Source organism: Varanus komodoensis, unplaced genomic scaffold, assembly GCF_004798865.1.
Source record: "Varanus komodoensis strain SLA01 unplaced genomic scaffold, ASM479886v1 scaffold45, whole genome shotgun sequence".
In the NCBI taxonomy this organism is placed as follows: Eukaryota; Metazoa; Chordata; class Lepidosauria; order Squamata; family Varanidae; genus Varanus; species Varanus komodoensis.
Window position 1 is genome coordinate 2,071,983 of NW_025336011.1, and position 27,094 is coordinate 2,099,076.

General features: G+C 45.9%; 1 protein-coding gene across 4 annotated transcripts; it reads right to left on the bottom strand.

Annotated features, from left to right (window-relative positions):
• Nucleotides 1-537: 537 nt before the first annotated feature.
• Nucleotides 538-23,519, bottom strand: COPZ2 (COPI coat complex subunit zeta 2). Of its 4 annotated transcripts, none has more exons than XR_006416137.1 (10): nucleotides 23,345-23,517; nucleotides 20,642-20,710; nucleotides 17,518-17,599; nucleotides 15,663-15,754; nucleotides 14,463-14,518; nucleotides 10,635-10,712; nucleotides 8,987-9,038; nucleotides 8,751-8,878; nucleotides 4,593-4,631; nucleotides 538-612 (listed from the first exon to the last, which is right to left on the bottom strand). XR_006416137.1 is itself a non-coding variant. In XM_044444753.1 (10 exons), the coding sequence occupies exons 1-9, from the start codon at nucleotides 23,480-23,482 to the stop codon at nucleotides 4,624-4,626; spliced, it is 627 nt and encodes a 208-aa protein (XP_044300688.1). In that variant the 5' UTR covers nucleotides 23,483-23,517; the 3' UTR covers nucleotides 538-612; nucleotides 4,593-4,623. The 4 variants fall into 4 exon arrangements, 3 of the variants coding, with proteins under 3 accessions (XP_044300688.1, XP_044300687.1, XP_044300686.1); XM_044444753.1 differs by having other exon boundaries at nucleotides 8,827-8,878; XM_044444752.1 differs by lacking the exon at nucleotides 8,751-8,878 and having other exon boundaries at nucleotides 23,345-23,515.
• Between the last annotated feature and the right edge of the window lie 3,575 nt (nucleotides 23,520-27,094).

A 27,094-nucleotide genomic window follows, 5' to 3' on the forward strand; every position in this document is an offset into this window, starting at 1 on the left:
CATGCTGGCTAGGGAGGATGGGAGTTGTCTACACATCTGGAAGGCACCAGGTCATGGGGAGGCTGCCCCAGAGAATATGTGCACAGCCAGAGATAGCTGCAGCCCAAAAGCAGTGCCCTGCAGAATAGCGGACTTTGAAGAACGTTCACAGATGTGCTTTTGGCAGGCTGGTCTTTTCCCAGCTGGGTCAGGGTAGTCCAGACTTGTGGAGAAACCTCACCCACCAGCCCACCCCTCTGAGCTTAGCTTAGCTGCAAGTCCCCACAGTAGCTGGGGAAAAATGAATTTTCCCAGCAATGATATATTATTGCTCCCTGTTTTGGGGTTTGGTTTTCAATGGGCTATTAAGACACATTAGCTTTACAAAAGAATGGCTGCTGGGAGAGATGGAACTGTCTGGAAGTGGTTTGCTTGACAGAGCTCAGCACAGCTGCCTGGCCTTTTGGAGTCTTCTACATCTGCACTGTACAGGTTCTAGTCCTACATGGGAAAGGCTTAAATCGGGCAGCGTAAAAAATAGTTAAGGCAACATTGATCTAATGTGATGCCATTGGTTTTGAGTGTTTATTTTAGTAAGGACCACTTAATTTGTTCTTTGGCAGATTGCAGAACCTATGAAGAAAGAAAAAAGGAGAGAAAGAAATTAGACAGTTAATTCCTTCCACCTCCTGTCAACAGATTACTGACTTCCCTTCCAGTCTCATCCCAAGCAACTTCATGTTGAACCAGAGGCAGTTCTGCTTGGGCACAGGTGTGGGCAGGGACCTGCCTCCCATTCATTTGCAGGAGGCAGATGTACTGCAGTCAGGTACATGCGCAGCTGCTGAATGTCACACACGGTCTTCTCCTGTCCTCCTCTTGCAGCTTCAACAGAATATTGAGCATCTGTCCTGTCTTCCACCCTTCCAACCCCCGTGGGCACCAACCACCATGCGATTTTTTTATTTCAGTGCATCCTGACACATTTACTTTGATGGTCCAGACAGAAAAAGAATTCCTAATATTTTGGTTCAGCCCACTTTTGGACGATTTTTCTTTCTCTTCCCCATTCTTTTGCCCAAGACTTTAGATTCATGCCGAAGCATTACAAAACAATTGCCACTTTGCAAAATCTACTTGGAAAAAAGCAGTTCAGTTCAACATTCAGGGAGTGCGTATGAGGAACTGACTAATGGACCCATGCTCATGTTTGTTGAAATTCTTTTTAAATCTCATTCTGCCTTGAGGTCCTGTTGGCTGATGGGTCAGCATAAAAATGAACCAGTGGGTTGGATTCAGACTTAGTCATGCTTAGAGTAAACCTACTGAACTCAATGGGCTTTGTTTCTTATGCTGATTTCAGCTCGTTTTATGTAACTATAACTGACCCTCACCCAACGTGTTCACTTCCTTGCAACAAAAAGATCTTCCTGTTCAGACCCATCCAGCATTACCTCCACCCTACTGATCATCTTACAGCAAGAGCGCAGAGCCTGAACTTCATTTCCAAGAAGCTCTTCAGAGCTGCATTCCAGTGGGAGCAGAAGAAAACAGCAGTGGGGCCAAGAATGCCAGCATAGTGTAGCCTCAAGCTCTTCCTCTCAGTAGTTAAGCCTTGGAAGAGGCATTTCAGCCTTTTGGAACTGATAGGAAGCCCCAGCTGCTCAAAAGCCAAGAAGCCAATGTGCTCCAATGTGAGTGGAGCAGTGAATCCACTATTGGTTTCAGGATGGTGTTTTGTGGACTATCCGTGGTGTTGAACTGTCCCCCCAAAATAGGTTCAGTTTCTTTAACATTCAGACTGAAACCTGGAGTGGCTACACTGCCCCGCTGGAGGCATCAGCTAGTGTTGCCTGGAGGACCGGATTTTGTCCCCTGGGCCTGAGGTTCTACCACCCTGTCCCACAGGGCCCAAACTGGTATTCCCCAAGCAGAAATCAGCCATACTGCAGATTATGCCTGCAGAACAATTCATCCCAGCAACAGTGCAATGGAGATGACGCTCACGCAACCTGCAACTGCTGTGGCTCAAACTTCCCTACAGGCCACCAGTTTTGGCACAGGGACCAAATTTAGGAACTTCTGGCTCAAATGAAGCCCTTGAATTAGCCTTACAGAAAGGGAAGATACTTGGAGACACTCAAAAAGACTGAGCAGCAGAGTGGACACTAGGTGGCATGTGTGGCTTAGACAAGGAAAGATATTTGGTGGGGGAAAGCTCACTGAAGGCAAAATTAGGAGGAGGGCAGTGGAGGGGGCAGTGGGGGGGGGCGGTTTGTGGGGCACTGGGCAAAAGAAAGCCAAGTGCCCTCCAACTCCACCCTTTGGAATTCGGAATGGGAATTTCATCATGAAATCTTGATGATGGAATGCAGGTTTACCTGTGTGGTAACTTTAGGTGTATATTCAGATAGAAAAAAATTCTCCAACCAATTCTCTAAGCTAATTCACTGCAAGAGTCCCTCTTCAAATTTAGTTACTTTAATTCTTTACCTAATTATATATTATCCTGACCTATTTGGAAGGTCTCTGAGGTTAGATAGCAAATGTTTACTCTCCACCCCATGCTAAAGAAAATATGACTTCTATCTCTACTTATTCATTTAAAAACACACTGAAAACAAACCTTTAAATCCTTCACCTGTTGAGCTGGGTAACAATGTGTCCTCCAGTATAAAGGACAGTCCTCTGGCAGACCTTCAGATAGAGGACAGTCCTCTGATGTCATCCTCCATTTGAAGCCTTCCCAGTCCAATTCCCATTTAAAGATGGGAGAAAGCATCCAGAGGACTTGGATTGAGCCAGCACACAAATCACAGACTCCCTCCCTATGATATGTACTGTATTCCTATTTAAAAAATTTTAAATAGCAATTGCTTCCAAAGGTCTGTCTATACATGCAATGTATGACCTTTTTGCCGAGGCATAAGCGGCCACCCTACAGTTGACTGATGCACTCAGAAGAGACCACCTGCACCTCATCCAAAAGTGACCCTGGCAAGGATGGGGAAGAGGGAGCTTATCCGCAGGGGCATCCAACCCGAACCAGCCACATGTCAGACCTCATGATTTTAGACAAAAGGTCTGGCTGTACGCTCACCCTCAATGACAAAATGTTTTGCCAGGGATGAGTATGTTGCACACAGCAACCGGACATGCATCAGCCTGGACATTCCTGCATCAGCCCTTGCAGCAATTTTAGGTACTTTTTGCCACGCTCAGAATTGCGTCTGTCAGCTCAAGGGGTGAGGTACACATTACTGAGGCACTCTTTTCCCACCATAAGGGGTTAGGCTTTTGCACAGGTGATTAAACTGATCCCAGGTGGGAATTTGTTTCCAGAGAAAGATCTCATTCAGATCAGGGCAACTCAAATAAGACAGGAGGGAAATACTTTTGTGGACAGGGCTAACAGCAACTCCTCAGGCAGAGAAGTTTTATATTGTCACCGACTTACTCTTAAGGCGACAGATAAAAGGAGACTGTTAGTAGGCCCTGCTAGGGAAATCATGGCCTGTGCCAGCCACTGTTTGAGCTACAGACCATCAAGATTAACTCGGAGAAGCTTGTTTGTAAGAAAGCAGCTGGTAAACTGGAGAACGAGACCTTGGCTGCGTTTATGTCACTGTCAACACTCCCAGTGCTTTCCAGCCTCTGTTTGGTTGAACGGCATCTGGTTACAAACAGCTTGTTTTGCACTCTGTATCCTTCGGTCTATAGGTTGTTTATACACGCGCTGGAGTGCATTTACCCTCATGGATACTTGCTGTGCAGATACACCGAAGGGGCCTCAATCCTATGAACTGGGAAGGCAGGAAAAAGGCCTGCAACTCCCAGCAAAAGACTGGCTGGAGCAAGCTGTGAGTTGCAGGCCTTTTTTCTGACTGAATAGTTATGGCATTGGGCCCTTTAAATCCTTATGCCATGCTTGTTTTTAAAGATCTGCTTTCAAGTAAGAGGAGAGGGAGGGGGAACCAACCCTTTTCTTGCAGCCTCTTTCCCACTTTTGTCTTTTCCAGGGTTTCAACTGCATATTTACAAGGGCAAACAAATAGTTCATATGTGGTGGAAACAATAAATGGCAAAAGAAGAAGGGGACAGCAGGGGATGAAGTGGCTAGATGGAGTCACTGAAGCAGTTGGTGTGAGCTTGAGTGGACTCCAGGGGATGGTGGAGGACAAGAAGGCCTGGAGGAGTGTTGTCCATGGGGTCGCGAAGGGTCGGACACGACTTCGCGACTAACAACAACAACATAGAGCTATGCCTGCTCAAAAGCTTAAGATATCAGCAGGCCCTACGAATCTCAGAGTTTGCAATAGCAGACAAAATGGTTCACGAAAAATACCCAACTGGAAGGATCCCAAAAGCATCCAGTTTGGACTGATAATGCCCTGTGACCACAGTATGCTGAGCTGGGGCAGGGGAGAGAACACTGAGGGGGTGGTGGGATCTGAAGGGAGAACTTTCAAGAAAAAATATTATTGGCAGGCTGAAACTCTGAACTAGATCAGCTTCTCACACTGTGGAATGTTGTCATCTAGACCACAAAAACAAGATTGTGCCACTGACTGAGAGAGTCTGAGACAAACTCTCGAGAATTTGAACAGACTTACCTGAGTGACAGTGTGTTCTGATAAAGAGTTGTCATCCACCTACAAAGAGAGGGGAAAGTGCTTAGGATAGCTAAGGGGAGATGAAGATAACTTGGGGGAGAGAGGAGTAGAAGAGGAAGGACCATGGCTAAGTCAAACCATAAAAAGTAGGGAAGTTTCCTTAAGGGGGTTAAATCTTAGTCAAATAGGGATAATTAAAACAACACAAGTAATGTAAGTTGACATTAAACCAAGCAAAGAAAGTGTTCAAGGAGCAAGCTACTGAAACATAAAGCCAGCAAAATTTCCTTCAGAAATGTGAGAAGCAGGAAACTAGGCAGTGATTGAGTGAGGACAAAAGTTATGAAAATAATGCAGAGATACAGCCAAATGATTTTTTTTTTTTTTTTTTTTTTTTTGCGAGGGGGAGGTGGGACCTACTGAACTATGGCAAATGGAATAATAATAGATAGGATTTCAAAGCTAATTGACAAATTGTAAATCAGCAAATCCTCAAGGCTTGCATCTATGTAAGAGTTTTTAATCATGAAATCCTATGTCCTGTGCCCTTCATGCACATAAGCCTCTGAATCCAGAGGTCTGTGTGTATCCTATGCACACTGTCCCAATGGGTATTTCATCTGGACAGCCATTTTTGGCCATCTGCATTAGCACTGGGGAGGGTGAGGGAAGGAAGCTAGGATGCCAACGGAAATCAGCACAGTCCTTGGCTCCATGCTCCTCCCATGTCTACCTCCTGTTTCCCTCCTCCAAAACCTAGTTGTAGTCTTGCAGTGACCGCTAGCACAGTATTTCTGCATTGGCTGCAAGTTGGCCAGGGTACTGGCTTGGAGCCAGGACTCTGCAAAATCCTGTGGCCTCCCAGACCATGACCTAAATAACTTAGATGTGAAATATTTGGATCTTATAACAGTAATATGCAATGCAGCCATAGGCTCCTTATGGTCTCTAACCAATGTAATATACATTTTAAAGAGAGGATCTGGGGTAGGGAGGAAATTACAGATCCACCAGTCTGTTTGCCCCTGGTAAAATGATGGAAAGCATTATTAAAGCTAGTATAATTAAACATATGGAAGAACAAGCCTTGCTAATAAAAGATCAGCATGGCTTTTGCAAAAAAAAAAAAAAATCCTGCCTCACGAGCTATTTAGAATTATTTTAAGTGTGCTATTGAACATGTAGCTGTGGTGAGCCAGTTGAATTATAGAAGAGGTTCTTTTTTAAGCCATGAACTAGTAAAAGAACATGAGCTACAAGGTAATAAAATGACTGATTTCACATTGGAGAGAAGCAAGGTAATATAATTTCTCCATCTGTGTTGAGAAGAGTGCTATTTAACATCCATGCATTATCTGGAGGAAGGAGGAAGCAGTGAGATTGTCAGCACTGACAAACAAGCCCAAATTACTGAGGAAGGCAGAACTCCAAGCAAACAGGCAATGAAGGATTCTACCAGGATGCCTCCAAATGGGCAACAAAATGACAAATACAGTTCAGTCTAAGACTGAAGTGATGCACATTCAACCACATTGCCTACTTGATTATTCTTGCTCCAGCGATGCCTGAGCAAGAAGGCAGGTGGTGGGGGGTAGAAAGGCAGCTTTTTGCTTAGCAGCAAGGCACCTGATTTGCATGCAAAGCCCCCAGGTTCAGTCCGCATCTCCAGGGAGGTGTGAGAAAGAATCTTGTCTCTGATCCCAGAGAGCTGCAGCTACGCAGTGTGGATCCATTATAGGGAAACTGCGACCATCCCAGTGTTGTTGAATTCTGTGCAGTCCTGCCTGAGGGTAAGGAGGGGTTAAGCTCCAAAAGGTCTTTTCCTGTCCTGGGCCACCTGTCTTGGGAGGGTCTGAACAGGTGGAGGTGTTTTACCACCTTTTCATCAAGTTAGTGCTGGGCAGTTCCAGGCTCAAGGTTGTGTGGCCAGCCAGCCAAATTGGCCCTAATAAGACAGAAGCTGCCCACATCTGAGAAGGCAAGGCTGATGGTGGGTGGGGAGTTGCTTAGCTAAGGCAAATCTGCCCTGTTACCAAGAGTGGTCCCAGAGTGGGGTCTTTTGTTTCTCTTCCTGGTGATGCCAACTAATTGCAACTGCAGGCTGAACTAAACTCTGGCTGGATATCTATCCTGTGAGAGCTCCTCTTGCTTGGGTAAGTAAATTGGTAATTTTGTTGTTTTCTTGATGGGGTTGTACCAAATATATCTGTGTAAGCTTTCGTTGTATTTTTATCCCTTCTCTCTTCTCTTCCCATCTTTTACTTTTTAAATTAGCTCAGTTGAGTGCGGCTTCTTCCAATTCAACTCAGCACTAACTTCAGTGCCACAGACCAAGCAACTGGCTACTTAATTTGTTTCATGCTATGGAGGTTGTAATGGAGGGCTGCAGTCTGAACCCTTATTTCCATTCTTCCAATAGATCCGTGAGGCCTGAGGTCTGCCCTCCTTGAACAGCAATGACTGATTAAGGAGTGTGGGGAGACTACTGATAGAGTGTGCCCTGTCTACATTGCAGGGAGGTTGGGTGGCTTTACTCAGCCTTCCTGCCCTCCCTTCCCAGACTCCAGTTCACAGCAGTGCAGCTAAGCATCAGGGATAATGCAAACTGTACTCCAGCACCGTCAGGTGGGACCCATTTTCCACACCCGGTCTGGGCAATATTGAGCTGGTGGACCAAAGGCAGGATTCGGGTTCAGGCAGCTCCCTGTGTCCCCAAGTTCTCTAGTAGCGCTTTGGATCACTAGACCGTGCAATCACCCTAAGAGCTCTGCAGTCACATGGGGTCCTGTCTAAAATGTACCATAAACATGGTGTCGCCATGCTCACTGGAAGTGGGTACAAAGCCTGCTGGGATAATTCTGCCATCTCCTCTCATTCCAATCCCCTACCAGAGAAGCAAACCTGCACAAATACTGTTGATAAAGAGGATACTTGGTCAGGGGCAGGGCATTCATATCAACCTTATAAGCAGAGAAAGCCTCTGTATATCTTGATTAAATTGGAATATGGGGCTGGATCTGGATTGAGTCATAGACACAGTCAAGCCACTGAGTGGAACTTAAATTAGTCAAAGCTCACTGAAGTTCCTTGGATTTCAATGGGTTTGATCTGAATAGGATAAATTCTGGACCCCATAGTTTGCTATGTCATAGCTGGCTGTTCAGTTCTCCGCCTTAAAATTGCAACTCACACAGCATGCTTGGAAACTTAGAGAGACCACAAACATGCCTCCCGGGTGTAATGGTAAATTCTGAACGGCAGGCACTGATCACAGCAGTCCCCCAAGTTGCACCCCCAAGGACAGGTCAAGCATGCAGGCTGCTGTGTTGAGGAAGGCTCGGCTAACTTCGGAGGAATCGGGGAGTTCCGAGGGGGAAGGCAGGTGGCATCCATATCCCCACCAACAGGACAGTCCCAGCAGTGCATCCAGTCTGGCCCTGCAGCCACTACACCACGGTGAGCCACCTACAACATATGCTCAGGGCGGTGCTAGATGTCAAAAGTATCTGGGACTCAGGCCACAGAGCATAATAAAATGCACAAATTCGAGTGTGTTGATTTAAAGATGCTCCAAAATCTCCAGAGTGTGTCATTAAAAGATTCTAACTCCTAAGAGAAATCCTATTTGTGAAAAAGACATGTATGGACATAGGGAAAGGAAGGCACCTGATTTCAGGAAAAAAAACCTCTGCCAGAAAGATTCAAGAGGTGGAGGTGATGCATGTGTGGAGGAAAGACAGCTAATCCAGGGAGATCAGATGCAACAGATCACAAGGGCTTTCATGCAGCGAGTGTCCATGGGTAACAGGGTGTGAGGCAGACGGTTTCCCTGAGATGCAGGGATCCAAATGACAGACATGGAACTCTACTCCTAGATGGCTGCCCCTTAACACAGCCTCTGCCCATGCTGCTCACATTTGGGGACAATCCTAAATGAAACCGAGCTAGACGGATCAAGCTTCTAATTCGGATTAAGGCAGTTTTCCATGTTCCTAAATTCTCTAGCTGTTCTTGGGACTGCTCGCAGCTACATTTGCCCTGAGGGCTTTTCACCACAAGGAGAGGGAATCTCCCTGACCAGGGGGAAAGGTGTCAACCTGGCTTGCCAGCATGCTGCATTTGAGCAACCAACATGCTTAGAAATAAGCAATATCTTACTCCTGCCTCCCATTTTTGAGAATATTCTGCTATTTGTAGAACCTCTCGGACATAATTTCACTGTGTTCTGAGTTACCCGTGATGTAATCAAAGAGAACGAAGCCATAGGCTGCCGGCTCAGGGTTCATCTGAGGGTGGAAAGAGTTTCAGGAGAAACATGAGCAGGTGGATTAAAAGCAGAGATGATCCAATAATTTTTTTTAAAGCATAACAGAGAAGAGAGGGTAACAACTCACTCTAAAATTCAACTTCTGGATGACTTGTTGGGGATCACTTTCCAGAATCACGCTAGATTTGAAAGAGAGAGAGAGAGAAATTAACATCCTGGAGAAGGGGTCTCCTAATCTGCACATCTGGTAATGGACAGTCCATAAATGCCCTGAAGAAAGGACTTCATGACTAGCTTGTTGTTTTTTGTGCTCAGTAATGATGCAGTTGTTATTCAGCTGTTATGAGGTATATGGAAAACTGCAGAGAAAATGTATTTTCCCTTATGATCTAAGGTAATACCTGCTTCTGTCCAGAGCACTTATTTTAAAAATACAAATTTATATTGAGAAATGCCACAGTCACCTATTGGGCTGTGCCTAGGCCATCAGAAATGATGACTATCACTGCAGTACTCCTTGGGCTATATATGACATTTATTTTATTTGTAGTTTTGAAGACTTATTCTCAAGTTACACCTGAGCTCTGCCTGGTGGAAGCATGAACACAATTAGGATGTCCCTTAAAAGCAAATGCAGCAAACCCCACAAAGTTCCCCCTTTCTTGTATCTGCAGTATCCTACTATTTTTACAAACTGGTTTCTTTTTCTGCAACCATGGAAGCAACTCATCACTGAAATTCTCCCACCTGTAAGTGGGGATTTTTCTTTGCCCCTGAGTTCAGGTTCAGCAATTGGACCTGTAGCATTTCAACACATGCAATCCTTGTCCTCTGCAAGCCCTCTGTGATTTTCTGTGACCCACTGGGTCAGCAGGAAGGGTTAGGGAGAACAGAGAGTGCGAGAAGACATAGAAAAAGGCTGGTCCCACTCACTTCTGCTCAGGCCCTGCCCTTCACTGGTTAGAGCCCTCCCTACCGCCAGCATGTGGTCCCTGAAAAAATATTGTGGGGGAAATGTGGCCCGTGGCAGGAAAAAAGGTCACCCCAACGGCACACACTGATTTAGGAACGCAGTACACTCATCTAGGACTGCACCGTGACTGTCCCAGCAAGTAGGGGGGGAAACAATTTGGATTAAATAACAACGTGTTTTGAAACATGAGTTAATTGTGTTCACAGTTTAAGCTGGATTCATTACCTGGGTTAACATTTTAACTGGAATTTAGTGTGAGTTACGGACTTATGGGGCAATTGCTGGAGTGTCTTTGTCCCATGAAACTGAGGCGCCCTGGCAAACACTTCTAAATGTCGGTTAAACATTGAGAGTGCAGGAGGGGGCAATCCGCTGAGGCTCACCAAACTCATTCCAGAGCAGAAAAGGCTCTTGGGCATCACTGATATGTACTGGATTTGAATGATTTCCTCTGAGTAAGTAGTTTCACCTGTTTATTTACTGATTTAAAATGCTTATATACCATAAGGCACAATCCTATGCAAGTATAGACAGAAAAAAAGCCCTACAACTCCCGGCATGCTGCAACCAGTGGTATTATCTGACAATATTCCAGTGATGGTGGAACAACTCTTAAGGCCTTTTCAGAAGATTTCAGGAGCTCACTGAATCTGTACAGGGCATGCATTCAATCAAATATCCTGATCTCAACTAATTCAGAGCTTTGTAGGTCAACAAAAAACCTTGGCTCAGTGGCTAGTATTAAACCCTTCCCCTCTCTCTTTCTCTTTGACATGTTTTCCCTCTTCCACATGACTCTCACCCGCCATCAACGATTTCATCCACTACAAGAAACACTGCATCCATGTTCTCCACCAAGGTTCGCTTCTCCACGTTCTTTCTAAATACAAGACAAAACATGGCAGCCATTAGCACTAGGATGTCTCACCTGCCCTACAAATATATAGTGGTTAAGAGTTTATCTCTCTCTATGGAGGACTTTGGGAACTGTAGTTCGGGGAGGCGATCAAGTGGGCCTATGGATTGCTAACAGATCACTCTCCACACCTCACAAGAACACAACTCCCAGGATTCTGTGGGGTGGGGGGAACATGATAATACAAACCATATGCATTTGTAGTGTGGTCCCACCCCAGGAGAAAGCCACAGCTTTTTTTTAAAGACCCTGGGTGGGAAGTGACTACACTAAAGTGTGTTGGATGCAACAGACATGTTATTCTAAACATAAGATGCATTACAAATTGCAGTCTCATTTAAGGCAGCGATAGGCAGACGGAGATCTTGAGAAGCCTCTGCCCTTGGCCCATGCTCAGAAATCTCAGAAGCTGGTGTCCACAATTTCTAGAGATCTATTTTCTGCCCTGATGTAGAGGATGAGAGTGGGGAAGGTGTGTCCTGGTTCCCTTCCTAGGCTCAGCTGGGGCTACTGCTTGGTACCACACCTGATTTCTGCTTGTACGTATTGTATGTTCTAACCCAGGAAGGATACATTTTGGCTGCGGGTGGGAGGAGGTTTGACTTTGATGGCTTGGGAGCTCCCAGTCAAGAAATGGGCTGCTTCAAAGTGAGGGACATAAAAGGCTGAGATCTGTCCGCTAGATTCTGCTGCTGTAGGATTGCTGAATTTCTATCAACTGCCTTCCCAGACTATGTATGTATTAAATTTATACACCACCTTCTAAAGGCCAATTGGCATTGTCATGACAGCTTACAACAGAATATCTATCTATCTTGTATGTATGTATATGTATTTTATTTATTTGATGATTTTTTTTGTATTTTATGTGGGATTTTATGATTGTAAGCTGCCCTGAGGCTTATGCGATGGGGCGGCATATAAGTTGTTTAAATAAAAATAAAATAAAATAATTAACTGAAGGCTGAATGCATCCATAATAGAACCAGGACCTCCTCGCTGCTTTGTTGTTGTGCCCTTTTTGGTTAAAAAAATACCCCCTCTCCCCGCAACAATAAAAACTCATAGCAGCTTAAACAATTAAATTAGAATTTCAAAGGCTCAGAAAAAGTTAAAAGACCTTCATGTGGTACCAAAATTATTGCAAAATAAGCCCCAGGGAAAGGCATTCTGCAGGCAGGGGGCCCACCACTAAAAAGACTCTTTTCCCAGTTGCCACCAACCTTATTTTGACCAGTGTTTTCAGATGCTGGGGTGGCTGGATAGGAGCCGATAAAGCTTGAAATAGGTCAGTTGCCTGTTCAAATGGGTGCATAGATTGTCTGAAGGAGCAAGTGCTTAGCTTGGGAATATACTTGGATTTCCCCTTCTCACGTGAGGTTCAGGGTGCCTTGGTGGCTAGGAGTGCCATTTACCAGTGTCAGATGGTACACCATCTGTAGACCCTGGATGGACATGGTCTGGAAGCTGCAGCCAGGGCAGAATGCAGGGCCAAGGCTGCTAAGTGGGCCTCCTTCTGATCTCGGACTGTATCCTTACTTAAAAAACAAAACAAAACCTGCACCAGCTACCAATAACCTGCCGGACCACATTCAAGGTGTTGCTGTTAATGCATAAAGCCCTAAACAGCTTGGGGCCAGGTTACCTTAGGGGCTGCCTCACCCCTTCTATCACTGCCCACTGGACCAGGCCAAGACATCTGGCTGCCTGAGAAGAACGACAAGATGGCAGCTTCTCTCATTTTATCAATGAAACAGCAACCTCCACAATACCTCAAGGCAGCAGGCTACATGGCCTGGAGACCCAATACCTTCCTGCCACTCCCAGGATCTGCTGCCTGAGGCAATTGCCTCACTTGGCCTCATAGAAACAGAGCGAGTCAGAAGGGGTCTCCCGGGCCATCTAGTCTGACCCCCGGCTCCAGTTGGCTCCACTCATGACATGCCCACCATATGCATGGTGGGACCAGCCCTGCCTGCCCACTCTCTACGGCAGGGGTCCTCAAACTTTTTCAATAGAGGGCCAGTTGAAAGGCTGCGGTGACTGTTGCGGGCCGGTGAGATGCAGGGGCTGGGCATGTGGGCCGGTGAGGCGTCGTCGGGCGCACGTGAGGTGGCGTTGGGCGTGCACAGCCCCAGCTCGCTCACTTGGAGATCTCCCAGTGAGTTCAAAACCATCTCTAAGTGAGCAAGCCACTGCCGCCTGCCCCCCCCCCCCCCCCCGTGCACGCGCACTCGCCACTGCCTTGCAGCGCAGGCTGGAGGCAGTGCCTTGCTCGCCCAGAGATGGTTTTGAACCTGCTGGGAGATCTCCCAGTGAGCAAGCCACCACCTCCCGCCTGCATGGCGAATGGGCACGGCGGGCCGGATCCGTCCCACGGGCCGTAGTTTGAGGACCCGTGCTCTACAGTCTTCAGAGGGAGCACGTCTGTGGGTCCCACATGCTCTAGAGGTTTGCCTCAGAACATTTCCAGTCAAACATTTAGGGCTTCAGCCCCCAGCCCTGGAATGCTTTCCCAATGGTAAGCAGACAGGCAGGCCGGCACAGTTCAGACAACTCCGGAAAACTCGTCTTTTTCCCGAAGTGTGATCCCGCCAGCTACGGTTTGTAGCCCACAGCAGAGTGAACAGTCTCATTCCAGATCCATATGCACTGTCTTGGTTTTATTGTTGCATTTACTGTCCTTTTAGGTCATTGCGTTTGCATTCCCCACTCTGATATCTTTGTAGGAAGTGGTATATTAATTTGAATGCATAAACAGATAATATTGCTCAGTGCTTTTTTTGTTTAAAAAAAAAAAAAAAAGGTGGTGGAACTCACGTTGCTGCTGGCATGTGACCACACACACCAATCCCAAGCCAGGCGGCGTGGAAACAAAAGCAGCCCGCAGGCACTATGTTAATGATGTTTGCTGCTGACCTGCTATGCTGACAAGCGATTCAAAATCACTTCGTAAAATCCATTGGAAAAAAAGGTGCCGGAACATCGTTCCAGTGTGTTCGATGACAAAAAAAAAGCCCTGATATTGCTGATAGTGGGAGCACCTGGAGATTCAGGCATAAATCCCTGTGCATGGGCGGAATGATAAAAGACAAGCTGGTCCAGCAGCTTTGTATATTGAGCAAAGTGTTTTGAAGAGGGAAAAGGTGTCTGGCCGACAAAGGGCAGAAGGGGGACAACTAGTGGCCCTCCAGATGTGTTGGCCCACAACTTCCTCCAGGCCTATCTGGCATAGGCAATGGCAAGGGATAATGGAGTTGCGAGCTAAAACATCTGGAGAGCTGCACAAAGTGACCTCCGCAATGGAAGCTATTCAAGACAGCAGGAGGCACTGCAGGTTTGGAGGTGCAGATAATGTGCTATCACAAGAGGCACAATTCCCCAAAACATTCTCCTGTGCCAACCCCATTGAAAAAAATCTGGGGAAGGGGGGCTGCTGAAGAGCACAGCTTCCCAAGCAGCTTTGCCTTCCTTTGATGCATGAAATTTGACTTGCTTACTTGAGCTATCTGACATTCTTCGTTCTCCAGGCAGCCTTTTCTCAATTTCTGTTTGCAGACTTATTTAGTTAATCAATTAAATGCCCACCCTAGTCTGGATTACACCCTACCTTTGGGCAAGGGAGGCCGAATGTTGACTCCTCCTCCACCCTCCCAATCTGTGATTTTGAATGTGGGTGAGGAGATCCTTGATCTGATTTGCAGTGATACTCACCTCAGCATGTGGTTGAGGGTTTCAAAGAGGCAGGTGAGAACTGACATCAGCATCAGCTGGAAGTAAAGGGAGGTGACAAAAGAAAGTTAATATCAACAAAGACAAAATTAAGGCATCTTCTATTGCTGCTAAAAATGTGTTTCTCCTTGACTGCACGCTACACAAGGCATTTATTGTATGCTCATGCTTCCTTCTTCATGGTTGCTTAAGGGCTCTTTGGATGACATCCTTACTTTTCTGTTTTCTTAAGAGCACTACCTCTTTTTTTCTTGTCGTTAGAATGGGGAAAATGAGGTATTAAATTAAAATGGGGAAAACCGTGCTCTTGCTTCTGGTGTACTTTTGCTATTCCTCAATAGTACAGATCCAGCTAGAGGTTGTAGCATGGAAAAACAGGAAAAGAAGAGCTTTTTGGGTAGAGCTCAGAATGCAGTGCTGTGACAAAACCAAATGTAGAGCAGCAATTAACTGCTTTGCGCCGAACAGATGGGATACAGATTGCTTTTATGCAAGAGCCACACAGTCCTGCTGAGGAACTGCTTTTCCGAAATCAGCTGGCAACTCGATCAGAATGGCTCAAAAGAATGAATGCACTGCTACAGTATATTACTTGGCAGGAAGCATCTCTCTGTACAAGGGGGGTTTAGAACCTCCGGTCTACTAGCCAAATCCAGCCCTTCAGGGGTTCCCCAAATGGGCCCACCCCATTCACCTGGCCTGACCTCCTTTCCCTCAACCACACTCCCTGGGTGGTTCCCTGGCTTTTGTGCAATTTTTTCCCATTTGGAAACACAGAAATGCCAGTGACTGACAGAAAGAACTCTAAGTGAAGTATGCTGGTACCGTTGCCATTTTGGCTTCACCCTTTTCCTTTCTGCCCTTCTCACCAGTGGATGCCGCGCCCAGGAGCATCTCCGGGAATTCAGCCCAAAAGATCTTCTGCACTCCTGCTGTATCAGATGCTCTTGTAATGCTTATTCTAGTCCTGGTTGCTAAAGATTGTGGGCAACGTTAACTGGAACCTTGTGGTTTCTGCCTTGAACAGCTTCCTGCTCAACATGGTCATGGCTTTACTGTTGAATTCCCAAAAGTGCAAGCGAGGTTCAACCAGGAATCCAATGCAACAAAAGCACAAAGTAGTGATATCTTTCTGCTCCACTTTTGCTCATTTACCTGTTGGTGAAAAGGGGAAAGGCTTACCTCATTTTCATGGGGACTTCCCACCACGTAAAAAAAAAGATCAATGCTGCTTTTATAGACAATGGTCAGGCCTTCCAAGAAAGCGATCTCGCCTGAGGAGAAAGGAAGAGAGAGAAAGGTAGAATTATTGGGGGGAGGGGGGGCATGTCTTGAAGAACTCATCAAGCTTGTCTCCTTTGCATATGAACTAGCTGCTGGGTTGATAACCATTTTTCTCATTGGATGCCCTTGTGATTTCTGACTATTCAGCTCTACCCAAGCCTATAAGCAGGTAAAAGTAGAGTAAGCCACATCTTTTCAGACTGGCTGCAGGCACAGGGGAGCGGGGAGGGCTTGTTTGCCTTTATTGCAGCTTGGGACCACATACCTGATGGGATCCCTCTCCCCACTACAATCTACCTGGACACTAAGATCCAGGTATGGGGTCTGCCTCTGACTACCATCCTGGTGGTGACAAGGACAAGGGTCTTCTTAGTGGTAGCCCCCCATGATGGAACAAGCTTCCCATAGAAGCCTATGTAGGACCAACTTTTCAGGACCAAGTCAAGACTGCCTTCCTAAGATGCCATTTAATTAGCTTTCTCATTATATCAGGACATTATAACAGCTGCTTAATAAGCCTTGTGATGTAATTTCTGAGTTTTCAAAATTAGGCTTTAAATTTTGTATGATAATTTGTATCGTGTTTTATTGCCGCCTGTATTTTATAGTGTATTCTAATTATACTTTATGTGCAGTTGTAAACTGCCCAGAGAACTTTGGCTGTTGGACAGTATAGATGGTGGTGGTGGTGGTGATGCCTGCAAAGCTGTCCTGGAGGTGCACACCTAGGCTGCGCCTGTCATCTTTACTTGGCTGCTCCTGGTCAAACCGCAACACAGGCAGAGCAATTCTAAGGGCCAAGGTTTGCAGGCAGAGGGGGGCCTGGCAGCCTTTTCCTGCAGACTCCATTGGCAAATTTTATTAAGAACTTACTCAGCTCGAGTATGTTTCCAGCAGCAGCAGGAAACGGGATTTGTGTTCAGCTTACAAGCTTATGATTAGGTGACAAATGTAAAAAATATCTGCCTCACTGCATCACAGCCAATATTTCTACCCTGGTACACATTGGAACTGCAAACCATTTCCCCTGCAGGAATGTTTGATTACAATCCCCATCATCACCCATGCCATCTGGAAGATGATGAGAATTGCAGTCCATTACATTTGAAGGACACTGGGTTGGGGAAGACTGACCTAGGTAAACATTTAGGTCATCATCCTTTATCAAGACCTAGATTTGTTTTGCAAAGGATCTGAGAACTGGCAGGTCAAATTCACCTCCCTCCAAAATGGCCCCTTTTAAGGTAGCCTGTTGACACTTCATTACCCAGCACTGATGTTTGCCTGCCCCTTTACCAAGGTGCTCCATTTCCCATGTATGGAGAGACCATCTTGGGTGAGTTTCCCAGCAACCTTTCATTGTGCTGGTGGATTCCATTTTGAATATTCAGGGCACACCATAGCAAACCTGACAAGGGTGAGTTGTTGGAGTGGTTGCCAAAGCACCAGCGGCCCTAAAATCATGCATGGCTTCTGCGTGGTTTGTCAACTACACCAGCAACCCCCTTGCACTGGGTGCACATATGACAAAACCCGGCATCCCCACCGTTCAAATATTCAGAACTGCAGCCACGACAATGACGAAAAGCCCAGAGGGGCTTCTCAGTGTACAGAAACTAAGTCTGTGTTTCTCTTTCTGCACTCCTGGCTGCTTCACATACTTTTTCTGGCATGAGAAAGAGAAGAAGAAACTCAGGGTGGTAGTTGAGACAGTCCTGCTGTTCGCCTCCATTTGAGATGGCCACATACTCACTGTCAGTCTTGTGGGTTTTCTTGAAGACATTTTTCTCAAAGCATTTCTGTTCTTTCATAGATGGAAACATGTCGTCATAATACTGTGGATAGCCAGAGTAACAGGCTTAAAGCAAGGTCAACACAGAAGAACTCTGTCCAAAAAAGAAAATTTTCCAAACCTATCCTACACTGAAGTTGCGGCCCACCAGATATTGTAGGACTCTAGTTCTCATCATTCTTTACCACTTCCCCTGAGGACTAGTGTTAATGGGAACTGGAGCCCAACAACATCTGGTGGCCACAATTGTGACTTGGATCTACACTTATAATTAGAATTTTGACTTACTTCCTCTGGAGAACATTTTCTACTCTCCTTTGCAAGGATGGCTGAATTTGTATGGGGCAGAGTGTGGGGGACAGGGACATAAGGCACTTGAACAAAACCTTTTACAGTATTTGGAAAGCAACATAGACTCTACCTCCAAGCACATTTGTGTGAAAATAAAGCCATCAATTTCCCCACATGTGGGGTTTTCAACCCTCTGCACCTTTGGATGAAATTTTGCAACACTCTTCTCCTGCATTTATATTCCCTGAAATTCAAAAGCCCTTCCTGGATATGAAATTTGGTGAGGGTTTGTGGAAGAACGGCCTTCATGGGAAAGAAACAGCAATGACTATCAAGTGTCATAGCTATCTGAAGGTTGTATACTTTACAAACTCATGAGGGAAACTGAGTGTTAGAATAGCAAGCAAAGGTACTTGACTTTCTTAGCTTTTAATTTGAATGCCTTGAGTTACCAGCAAGGATTCTATAGGAAACAGTTCTTATAGGAGATAACTGGCACCATTGCAGAATTTTAACAACTAGTACATTTGGGGGGTACGATTGAAATGTGGCAATAACAGAGCAGTCTGAAAGCAATGCAAGGCTAATACTTATTTTCCATCACCACAGAATGAACTTGCCAAAAATCATAAATAGATTTCATCCCCCAAAGTGGAACCAATTGGCGCCTCCCCTCCTGGTAAATAGACACTATAAAGGTAAAGGTAAAGGTTTCCCCTTGATGTTAATTCCAGTCATGTCTGACTCTAGGGGGTGGTGCTCATCTCCGTGGCCAGCATGACTAAACACCGAAGCGCACGGAACGCTCTTTACCTTCCCACCGAAGTGCTACCTTTTTATAAACTTGCATTTGCATGCTTTCAAACTTTTGTGCAGACTCGAACCGGCGACCTTTTGATCAACCAGCCCAGCAGCACAGAAGTTTAAACCACTTCACCACCTGCAACTATAAGGGCCATCAGTGTCACACCTTGCTTGTGATCACAGGCATTTAACAACCCATTGTTAGAAACAAAGGGCTGTCAGCCTTCCCCAACATTGGTGGTGCTGTCCAGATGTTTGCATCTTCAGCCAGCATGGCAATTAGACAGGGGATAATGGAATCCAAAACATTCAGAGGGCACCAGGTTGAATAAACCCTGGTTCTGATCCTAATGTTAGAATAGTCAACTCAGTGCCTCCAGAGGATTTGGAGCATGATTCCCACAATTCCTGACCATTGGCCAGGTTGGCTAGGGCTGGGAACACGTGTTGAGGAAAACTGCTTCAGAGAGTAAGCCCCTTTGAATACTGTGGGAATTATTTCCAAATAAATGTAAATAGCATTGTACTGTAAGATGTGCAAAAGCTCGGCATGCCATCATATTTCAACAGAAGCAATTGTTTATCTGTGATCTGGGAGCCATTCTGATCTCCTTGTCTTCAAAACTGTGTAGTTAGAACAGGAGAAGATGCAGAAAAAGGGGGTGAATGATGGATGCCCTTCATTACAAAGACAGGCTTGAACAACCGTGTCTTTTTATGGCAAGGTTAGATGAAAATGTAAGTGCTGTACAGGAATGAATAGAACCTAAGTGGTGCACAGAGAATAAAAAATTACTCCTTGCCAGAATTCTAAATGGCAGGTTCACTGGCCAAAGTGGGTGCATTTACATTTAAGAGAAAAGGAAGCCCTTCCTACAGTTTGAGAATCTACTGCTGAACCCGGTGAACCCCACGTTGTTTGTTGAATAATCCAGCCAAGCGCAGTCACCTTTCACCCCATCCAGTTGCAAGCCAAAGTGTTTGCCCAGCAGGTCTGTAGTGCACATGTATAATCAAGATGTGTATATAAGCTTTGCTATCTTTGTTTCATTCAGAGCATTGTTTGACTTAGCCAGATTTCCTCTCCTGGTCACATAGTTTGTTCAGAACAAACTTTTCCTAACAAAACTGTTACCAGGTTCAGTTTCACTTTATCGCTGCAAACAGTGAGAACAACTTTTTAAAAGGACTGGATGCTTGCTTGCTTGCTTATATTTCTATCACACCTTTTTTCCTGCAAGGAAGCAAAGGATGCTTACATAATCCTGCCTCTCTTTCTAACAATAATCCTGCAAGGTAGCTAGGTTAGGCTGAGAGACAGTGACTGAACCAGCATCACCCAGGAAGTTTTATGGCCAAGTGGGCACTAGAAGCTCCCAGTTCCCAGTCCCATGTTGCTGGGCAATATGTGGTAACAAGATGCCCCTCTATCAATAGGAAACTACAAGTTGACAAAAAAGGTGAACATTGCTCTCCTTTCATCTCCCCCTAGAACATTTGATTGGCAGCTGCCTAACTAAATCATGGATCCTCAAACTACAGCCCACGGGCCGGATTCGGCCTACCATGCCCATTTATCCAGCCCACCATAAAGGTTTTGGACTCGCCGTGTGCACACATGGCAAGACACTGGCTTGCTTGCAAGGAGATTGTTTGGGACTCACTCAGAGAAAAGGGTCTCTGTGCGCACACGCCCCTGCCTTGCCGCTGTTAAAATTACTGATCTTGTTCGGATTAGTGTACATATGTGAAATTGTCCGAGAACCCCAGATAAGTTGCTCTGACTTTCCTAAAAGAAGAGTGCAGTATTTATCATGGGTAAATGTCAGGCAGACAAATAAAATAAATGGACCACTGTATTCCATCTCTTACATGGGCCTGGCCTTCGGGCAGGCATGAACCCTAGAGAGAGATTCTATATTCCCCATCTGTAAAATAGTGTTCATGACTCTACTCTGCTCTTCTCAGAGATGAACGGAAGGTATCCTACCTTGGCTAAAAGTCTCTGCCCAAAGCTGTCCAAGATGAAAATCGCCTTGATAGTGTAAAGGGATGGCTCCTAGGATCAACAATTTTTTTTTTTAGGAGCAGAACTACAAGTATACAAGTATCAGCCAAAATGCTAAGCTAGACCCTGGAACATCCCATCCATAATATGTGCACACCTCATTTGTTTAATCTCCATACAATGGCCTCCCCCATCCTTTAGCTTCATGTATTGCAACCAGTGCTTCTGTATATAATGTAACCAGCAGATCTGCTTCCCATTACAATGTATCATTTCCTTTCTTACTGAGGCTGGGAGAACTGTGATTTATGCAGCCAAAACGGGGCCTTCCATACCAAGGGAGAGGCCTCAGTAACCTCAGAGAAATCCCAGAGCATGAGTCCTCAAACCACGGCCCGGGGGCCGGATGTGGCCCGCCATGACCATTTATCCAGCCCACCTCAGAGCTTTTCAACGCACCGCGCGCCCGCACGAATCGCACCCTGCGCGAGGCAGTGGCGGCGGCTTGCTTGCAAGATCGTTTTGGACTCGCTCGGAGAAAACAATCTCCAAGTGAGCAAGCCGCTGCATCGCGGCATGTGCCTGCCCCTGCCTTGCCTCTCCTCCCCTTGCCCTCCCGCGCCTTGCTGCACCCATGCCCCCCGCCCCAGCACCCCCCCCGCCCCCACTCCTGCGCCAGCCTGCGCCCCCTGCCAGCACCCCCTTTCCGGCCCGTGCCCGGCACCGGCACCTTTCAACTGGCCCCCCGGTGAAAAAGTTTGAGGACCCCGTCCCAGAGAATGCAGAAGTACAAATAAACACCTTGAAGAACAAAACCTTTGTCTCCTACCCAAAATAGCCTAGGGAGGACCGGACATGGTTTGCTGGGGGTAAGGGGAAATGGAGAATGGAAAACCAGAGTAGTGGTGGAATTAAATGCTGGAATCTTGAACAGCAGATCTCAGTCTTTTGTTTCAGGCTCCACTGGTATTCAATAATAATAATAATACCAGTATAGTGCATGAAATTTTAAAGGCCTACAGCCACAAAAACAAACACCGCCCACCACCAGCCACAGCATTGTGCCACTGCCAGGTGCTTGAAATAGCTTGCTTTTGCATTTCTGTGCACAATGCTTTGCCCTCACACACACAGTCACTCCACAGAACTTATTCCGGGTTTGTTGTCTTCATTGTTCTTTCCTTAGGACTACCTGATATTGCTAGTTCTGGGTAGTTTTCCACATCCTTCATGGCAGACTCCCTTAGGTGCTTTTCTGTAACCTTGGAGTACCAGCAGCCTCCTCAGAGGAATCTGTACTGCCTGACCCTAATTAGGAATACAGCCCACTCCCCAGTTCCCTTACCATAGTATCTTACTTTTCTCATTTCTGTTTTCTGGGGATCCCAAGAAATGAATTTGGAACATAATCTCCTTAATTTTGGTATGATGGAGGGCATTCTTACTTCTCCTCACTGATATAATAGCTTCTCTCCTCCTCCTCCTCTCTGAACCCACAACCCTGCTGAAAATACAAAGGTCTGGTTGCCATTGAAGCTGCAGTCATTGAATAGTGTGTTATTTAATTATTTTCTGTGCTGCCCTACAGATGAAGCTTCCTGGGTTGTTGTTATGCAGAAACCATGGACTCTGGCTCAGCTATGGGGTGTTAACCCCAAACAACCCAACTTTAATCCAACAATGATCTACAGATTTCCTGGGTTGTCTGAGGTTAAAAACCCACAGTTAAACCATTGGGCAGGGTTTGTACATAATGACAATGTACCAGTCAACAACAGCATGTTCTCGGGGTTGTTGTATGTGTAGACCTTGTGTAACTCTCTCCAGTGCAGGTGATCTCAGAAGTTCAACATCCTTCTCCTTTTCCCCAGAATTAGAATGCTGTCGTCCACTTAGCCTTTATGATCGAAAATATTAAAAAAAAGAAAAAGAAAATATATAGATCTTTAGGTAATTGTCAACCACTCCATCCTGTTTTGTGGCTTGGTCTTCTTCGCTGGGAGTTACTTTCAGACTTGGGCTTGTCCGACGCTCACCTACTTTGGATATTATTTATTTAACTTTGGCCTGGTAAAGCCTGCAGATGTGACACTAAACTTGTGTCTGGACTTGTCACTTTGGATTGCAGGTAGTGGCTCATATGTTGGAATGTGTCACCCTAAATCGACATAGTAATTAAATATGACAAGTTATGCTAGGCTAGGTTAGAATCCTTCTTTCTAGCATCTGTTGAGATATATCCATGCGTGTGTGTACGCAGGACTGGGATTTATTCTATTTCCTTCCTGGTTTCTGCCTGCTGCCCTTCCAACTTCCTTCCTTCCTTCTTTCCATCCTCCTCTTCCTCTTCTTGTTCATGTGTACCGAGCTCCGCTACCCTGCATTCCAAAGTACTACAGTGAAGATACAGGTGAGCCACCTCAATGAGAACTAGGCCCTTGTCAAGGCCAGCACATCCTGTCAATCCTCTTCGGGAAGCTCTTCCTAGGCGGAGACACACGCCTCTCTCGTGCGAGGCGCTTCAGGAGAAAGTTGGGGAAAAGTTCAGAAACGAACTTTTCGGAGGGCAAAAGTTCCCGAGGGCTCCTGCGCGGGCACTGGCCGCGGCGCCCGGCTCTCCCCCATTCGCACGGCCCCTTCCCCCGCCCGCCCGCTCGCCTCTCGCCTGCTCCCCAGCCCTCGTACCAGCATCAGCCCCGCGGGCACTTCCATGACTCCGGCGGGCACCCGCTCGGCGCGCTCGCCGCCGCCGCCGCCGCCTTGTCCCCTGGCGGCGCCTCCGAGGTGGTCGGGCTGACGTGGCCGGGCCTCTCCCTTTTGCATCTCGGATCCCTCCACCGCAGCGATCAGCTCCGGCCGAACGGGGCTGCTCCGCCCAGCCCGGGCATTGGGTGGGCTGCAACACCCTCCCCTCCAACTGCCCGTAAATATATAATGCGAGGATCACTCCCGAAATACGTCCGCGCTTGGAGTGGGAGAGCGGCGGGAGAGCAAAGTTGTGGCCAGTTGCAACTGGGGGAAGGAAGCGGAATGGCGGGGCGGGGGCGAAGCGACGGGACGGGACGGGACGAAGCCACAGCGGCGCTGGCTTCTGCCACGGAATCCAGCCTCTCCTGCCTGGTGCCTGCCAGATGCGTTGGACTACAGCTCCCAGCATTCCTTGTGGGAGAAGGCGCGCAACACATCTGGAACACAGCAGGCAGGGGGAAGCTGGTTTGGTTAGTAGATGGAAAGACGCTAATATTTGTGCGTGTAAAAATGAGAGCGCGAGAGAGATTCCTGCGAATGGGTGGGATAAGTGCAGAAAAACGTTGTGGGCTTTGTTCCACCTCCCCTCCCCCACGATACTTTGTAATTCTTTACAATATTTTTATTTTTATCTGAAAATTTGAGATCCAGGACTGGTATCTGGCTATTGATAAAACACTGCTCCTACTGGCAGTCTTAATTATCTTTCCTCCCCCTATTTCGCAGTCATTTTTCTTTCTAGATGTTTATGATGGAGCTAGATTTGAGCCCTGCTAGAACTTAAGGAGTATCCCTTGGAAACAGTTGAATGCAATGATGCTGGCTTTTATACTTAGAACTTGCATGCAATACGTTTGTTATTCATCCTCCAAACAGCCTTGTAAAGGAAATCAGCCCTTGTATTGCAGGTTGGTGGAGGGTGAACAAGCCTGGTTTGTTCAAGGCAGCTTTCTCTAATGGAACAACTTCCCAAAGCTCACATCATCCCCGCACAGGTCAGAGAAACCTGACTTAGTGGCTGGGAATAATTGGAGTTGTATTACCAGGCTGGGGAAGGCTGGTTTGAGGCCACTGAATCCACAGCAGAGGCAATACTGAAACACAGGGCTTACTTCAATGGTGGGGGAACCTCAGGACAGTGGCAAAATCTACCCCTATGGGGATCCTTAGAAGGCCACAAACCCTTCCCCAACCTCTAACCTCTAACAGGTTGGCTTTTTCTGAATTGTTGGCAATACTAGCCACACCCCCTTCACTTTATGTCCCACCCACCAAGGAATTTGGTCCTGAGAGCTTCCCTGGGATCAAATTTGGCTGAAAGGGGTTCCCCTCCCCCAAAAGCTGACTAGGCATCTGATTGAAACTTACTTCCTAGAGGCACCTGGTGAAAGACTGTGCAAAACAGGGTGCTGGACTATTTAGGCCTTTGGTATGATTTAGCAGGGCTCCTTCTTTCTTTTTATTTAAGAACTTGCACAGAACATCTGTACATTCCTATATTTAAAGGCATGATACTATGCAAGTTTGCATGGGAAAAAAATACGCTAGAGCTCCCGCCATTCCTAAGGCATGCTTTAATTCCTCTTCCACTCTCACTGAGAGGGGAGTTGAACCAAGGAAACTGCCTGAATACAGTGTTCCAAAGGAGCCAGTAACACTAAGAAAACGATTCTTAGCTTTTTATTTTAAACACGTATACTGTGCTTTTCCTTCAGGAAAAGCCCAACCTAGCTTAATTTTTTAAGCATAATTGAATAGAAGAAATACAATAGAGCCTACTGTAAGCCACAATAAGGCAGACACATTCCTGAAATGCCATCTAAATGGAGAAGATTTAACCTATCTCCTAAAATATTTTAAAATTGAGATCTGGTTGTCTTTCCCTGGTAGCAAGCTCCAGAATTGTGGTACCAAGGCAATTAAGTTCCTGGATTTTTTCCAAAATGCTGGGTAGTCCTACTATTCAACCATTAATGAGGGGAAAAAAACAGAATTTAACACACTATGTCAATAGGTTAGTGAGACAAGACTTCTACATAGTTTGTAGAAGCCATGCTGATTTGCTTTTTTTCAGTGGGGCTTGTTCTTCCATGTGCTTAATGATTGTATCTTTAATAATGGTTTCAAACAGTTTACCCAGAACAGAAATTAAACTAACTGGCCTGTAATTCCCAGAATCCTTTTTAAACATTGGTGCTACATTGGCCATTCTCCAATCTTCTGGTATAAGGACTGATTCTTCATGTTAGGAGAAACAATAGAAAACGTGGTTCTGTGTGTGAACAATAAAGAAGCAAGCCATTTCTGAAGAAATTACAAAGTACATTCTTCTCTGCTCTCGTGATACTGTCTGTGACTAAACAGTATGCATATTTCAGCTGGAATAATAGTTAAGTATTTATTACTTTTTGAACTTCTACATACATCTATATTCCATCAGAAATCCCCAGTGCTGTTTGCCTGTGCACATTGAGAATGCAGCACAAATCCGAATGCATCAAAGTTTGGTTAACATTCAGGGCAATTATTTGCTATACAAAGGCTGTTTACTGGTGTGACTGTGAAAATTGTAAAGTGGAGATGGTGGCAAATCCTTGGCTACACCATTCACTGCAGCTTTCTGGTACAAACTCATGGCACATTTACAAACATATAACTTTATTTTATACTTTATGATGTTCACAGAGTAAAAGCAGATATATATGAGGAAACACAAAGAGAAGTAAGTATGGATCTGCACTTAACAAGATGGTTGAGATAATCAGTGGGAAAACAAGTCACAGTTATTTCTTTACCTTTGCCCATGTGTGCTGGATCCATGCCACATAATTTGCCTAATTATCCTGATGAATGGCGTCCGGTGTTCTCTGAACTCTGAGATGTGTGGTAAAGGTGGCATTGAAAGAGACCTCAAAACCCATGGCTTGTTGCTGTGTTTTGGGGTGGTTTTGAAGCCACCCCCCACCACAATGGGTCCAGATGACATGGCAACCCATGCACCATGTTGGTAATTAGGCAAATTATGCAGCACACACCCAACATGTATGAGGGTGGGGGAAAGAAGCCACTGCAGCTTCTTTTCCTGCTGATCACTTGAAACCAACCACTGGTTGTATGAATTCAGCCTGACAACACTGAAATCTGGCAGGTTTGTATACACAACATCAGACTGCGGCTCTAGTTCAGACAGTTAGGTCATCAGGTTAAAGCTGTGTTCTCAATCTATCCATAGCCCCTGCATCTTTGGAACAGCTCCAGTCAAACAAAGAGCACCCCCCTCCATCGTCTGGACGTTTAATGAACATGTTAATGATGCTTAGTTCATCTGAAGAGGGTCCAGATGTTTCACTACTAATTGCTTTAGTGGAGGGGAATACTAAACACCCACAAGAAGTGTTCTAAATGTCGAGGATCTCCAGTCTTAAAAGGATAAGCAGACTGCTGGAAAGGTTTTAATTAGCGCATGAAAGGAGGGGGCAGTTAATTAACTTGGATTCTTCACTGAATTCTGATTGTAGTTTGATAAAAGAGGAGTTATGAGAAAACAATGGCTCATTTGCACTGGCCCTGCATACCTAAACAGCTGCCTCCATGCCCGTGCTCCATCCTTGATTTCTAATGCCATTTGGGTTGCCAAATTTTGGTTCAGAAACATCCTGGCTCCCTGGACAGGGCTCCAGCTAGGTT

What these genes read in the sequence shown, in the direction of transcription:
- COPZ2 (XM_044444751.1), bottom strand. Translation starts at nt 23,482, where the DNA reads ATGCAAAAGGGAGAGGCCCGGCCACGTCAGCCCGACCACCTCGGAGGC. An exon ending in GAAGTCCCCATGAAAATGAG is followed by an intron (nt 14,519 to 15,662) that starts GTAAGCCTTTCC and finishes CTTTACTTCCAG; the next exon opens with CTGATGCTGATGTCAGTTCT. An exon ending in TCCAGAAGTTGAATTTTAGA is followed by an intron (nt 8,879 to 8,986) that starts GTGAGTTGTTAC and finishes TTCCACCCTCAG; the next exon opens with ATGAACCCTGAGCCGGCAGC.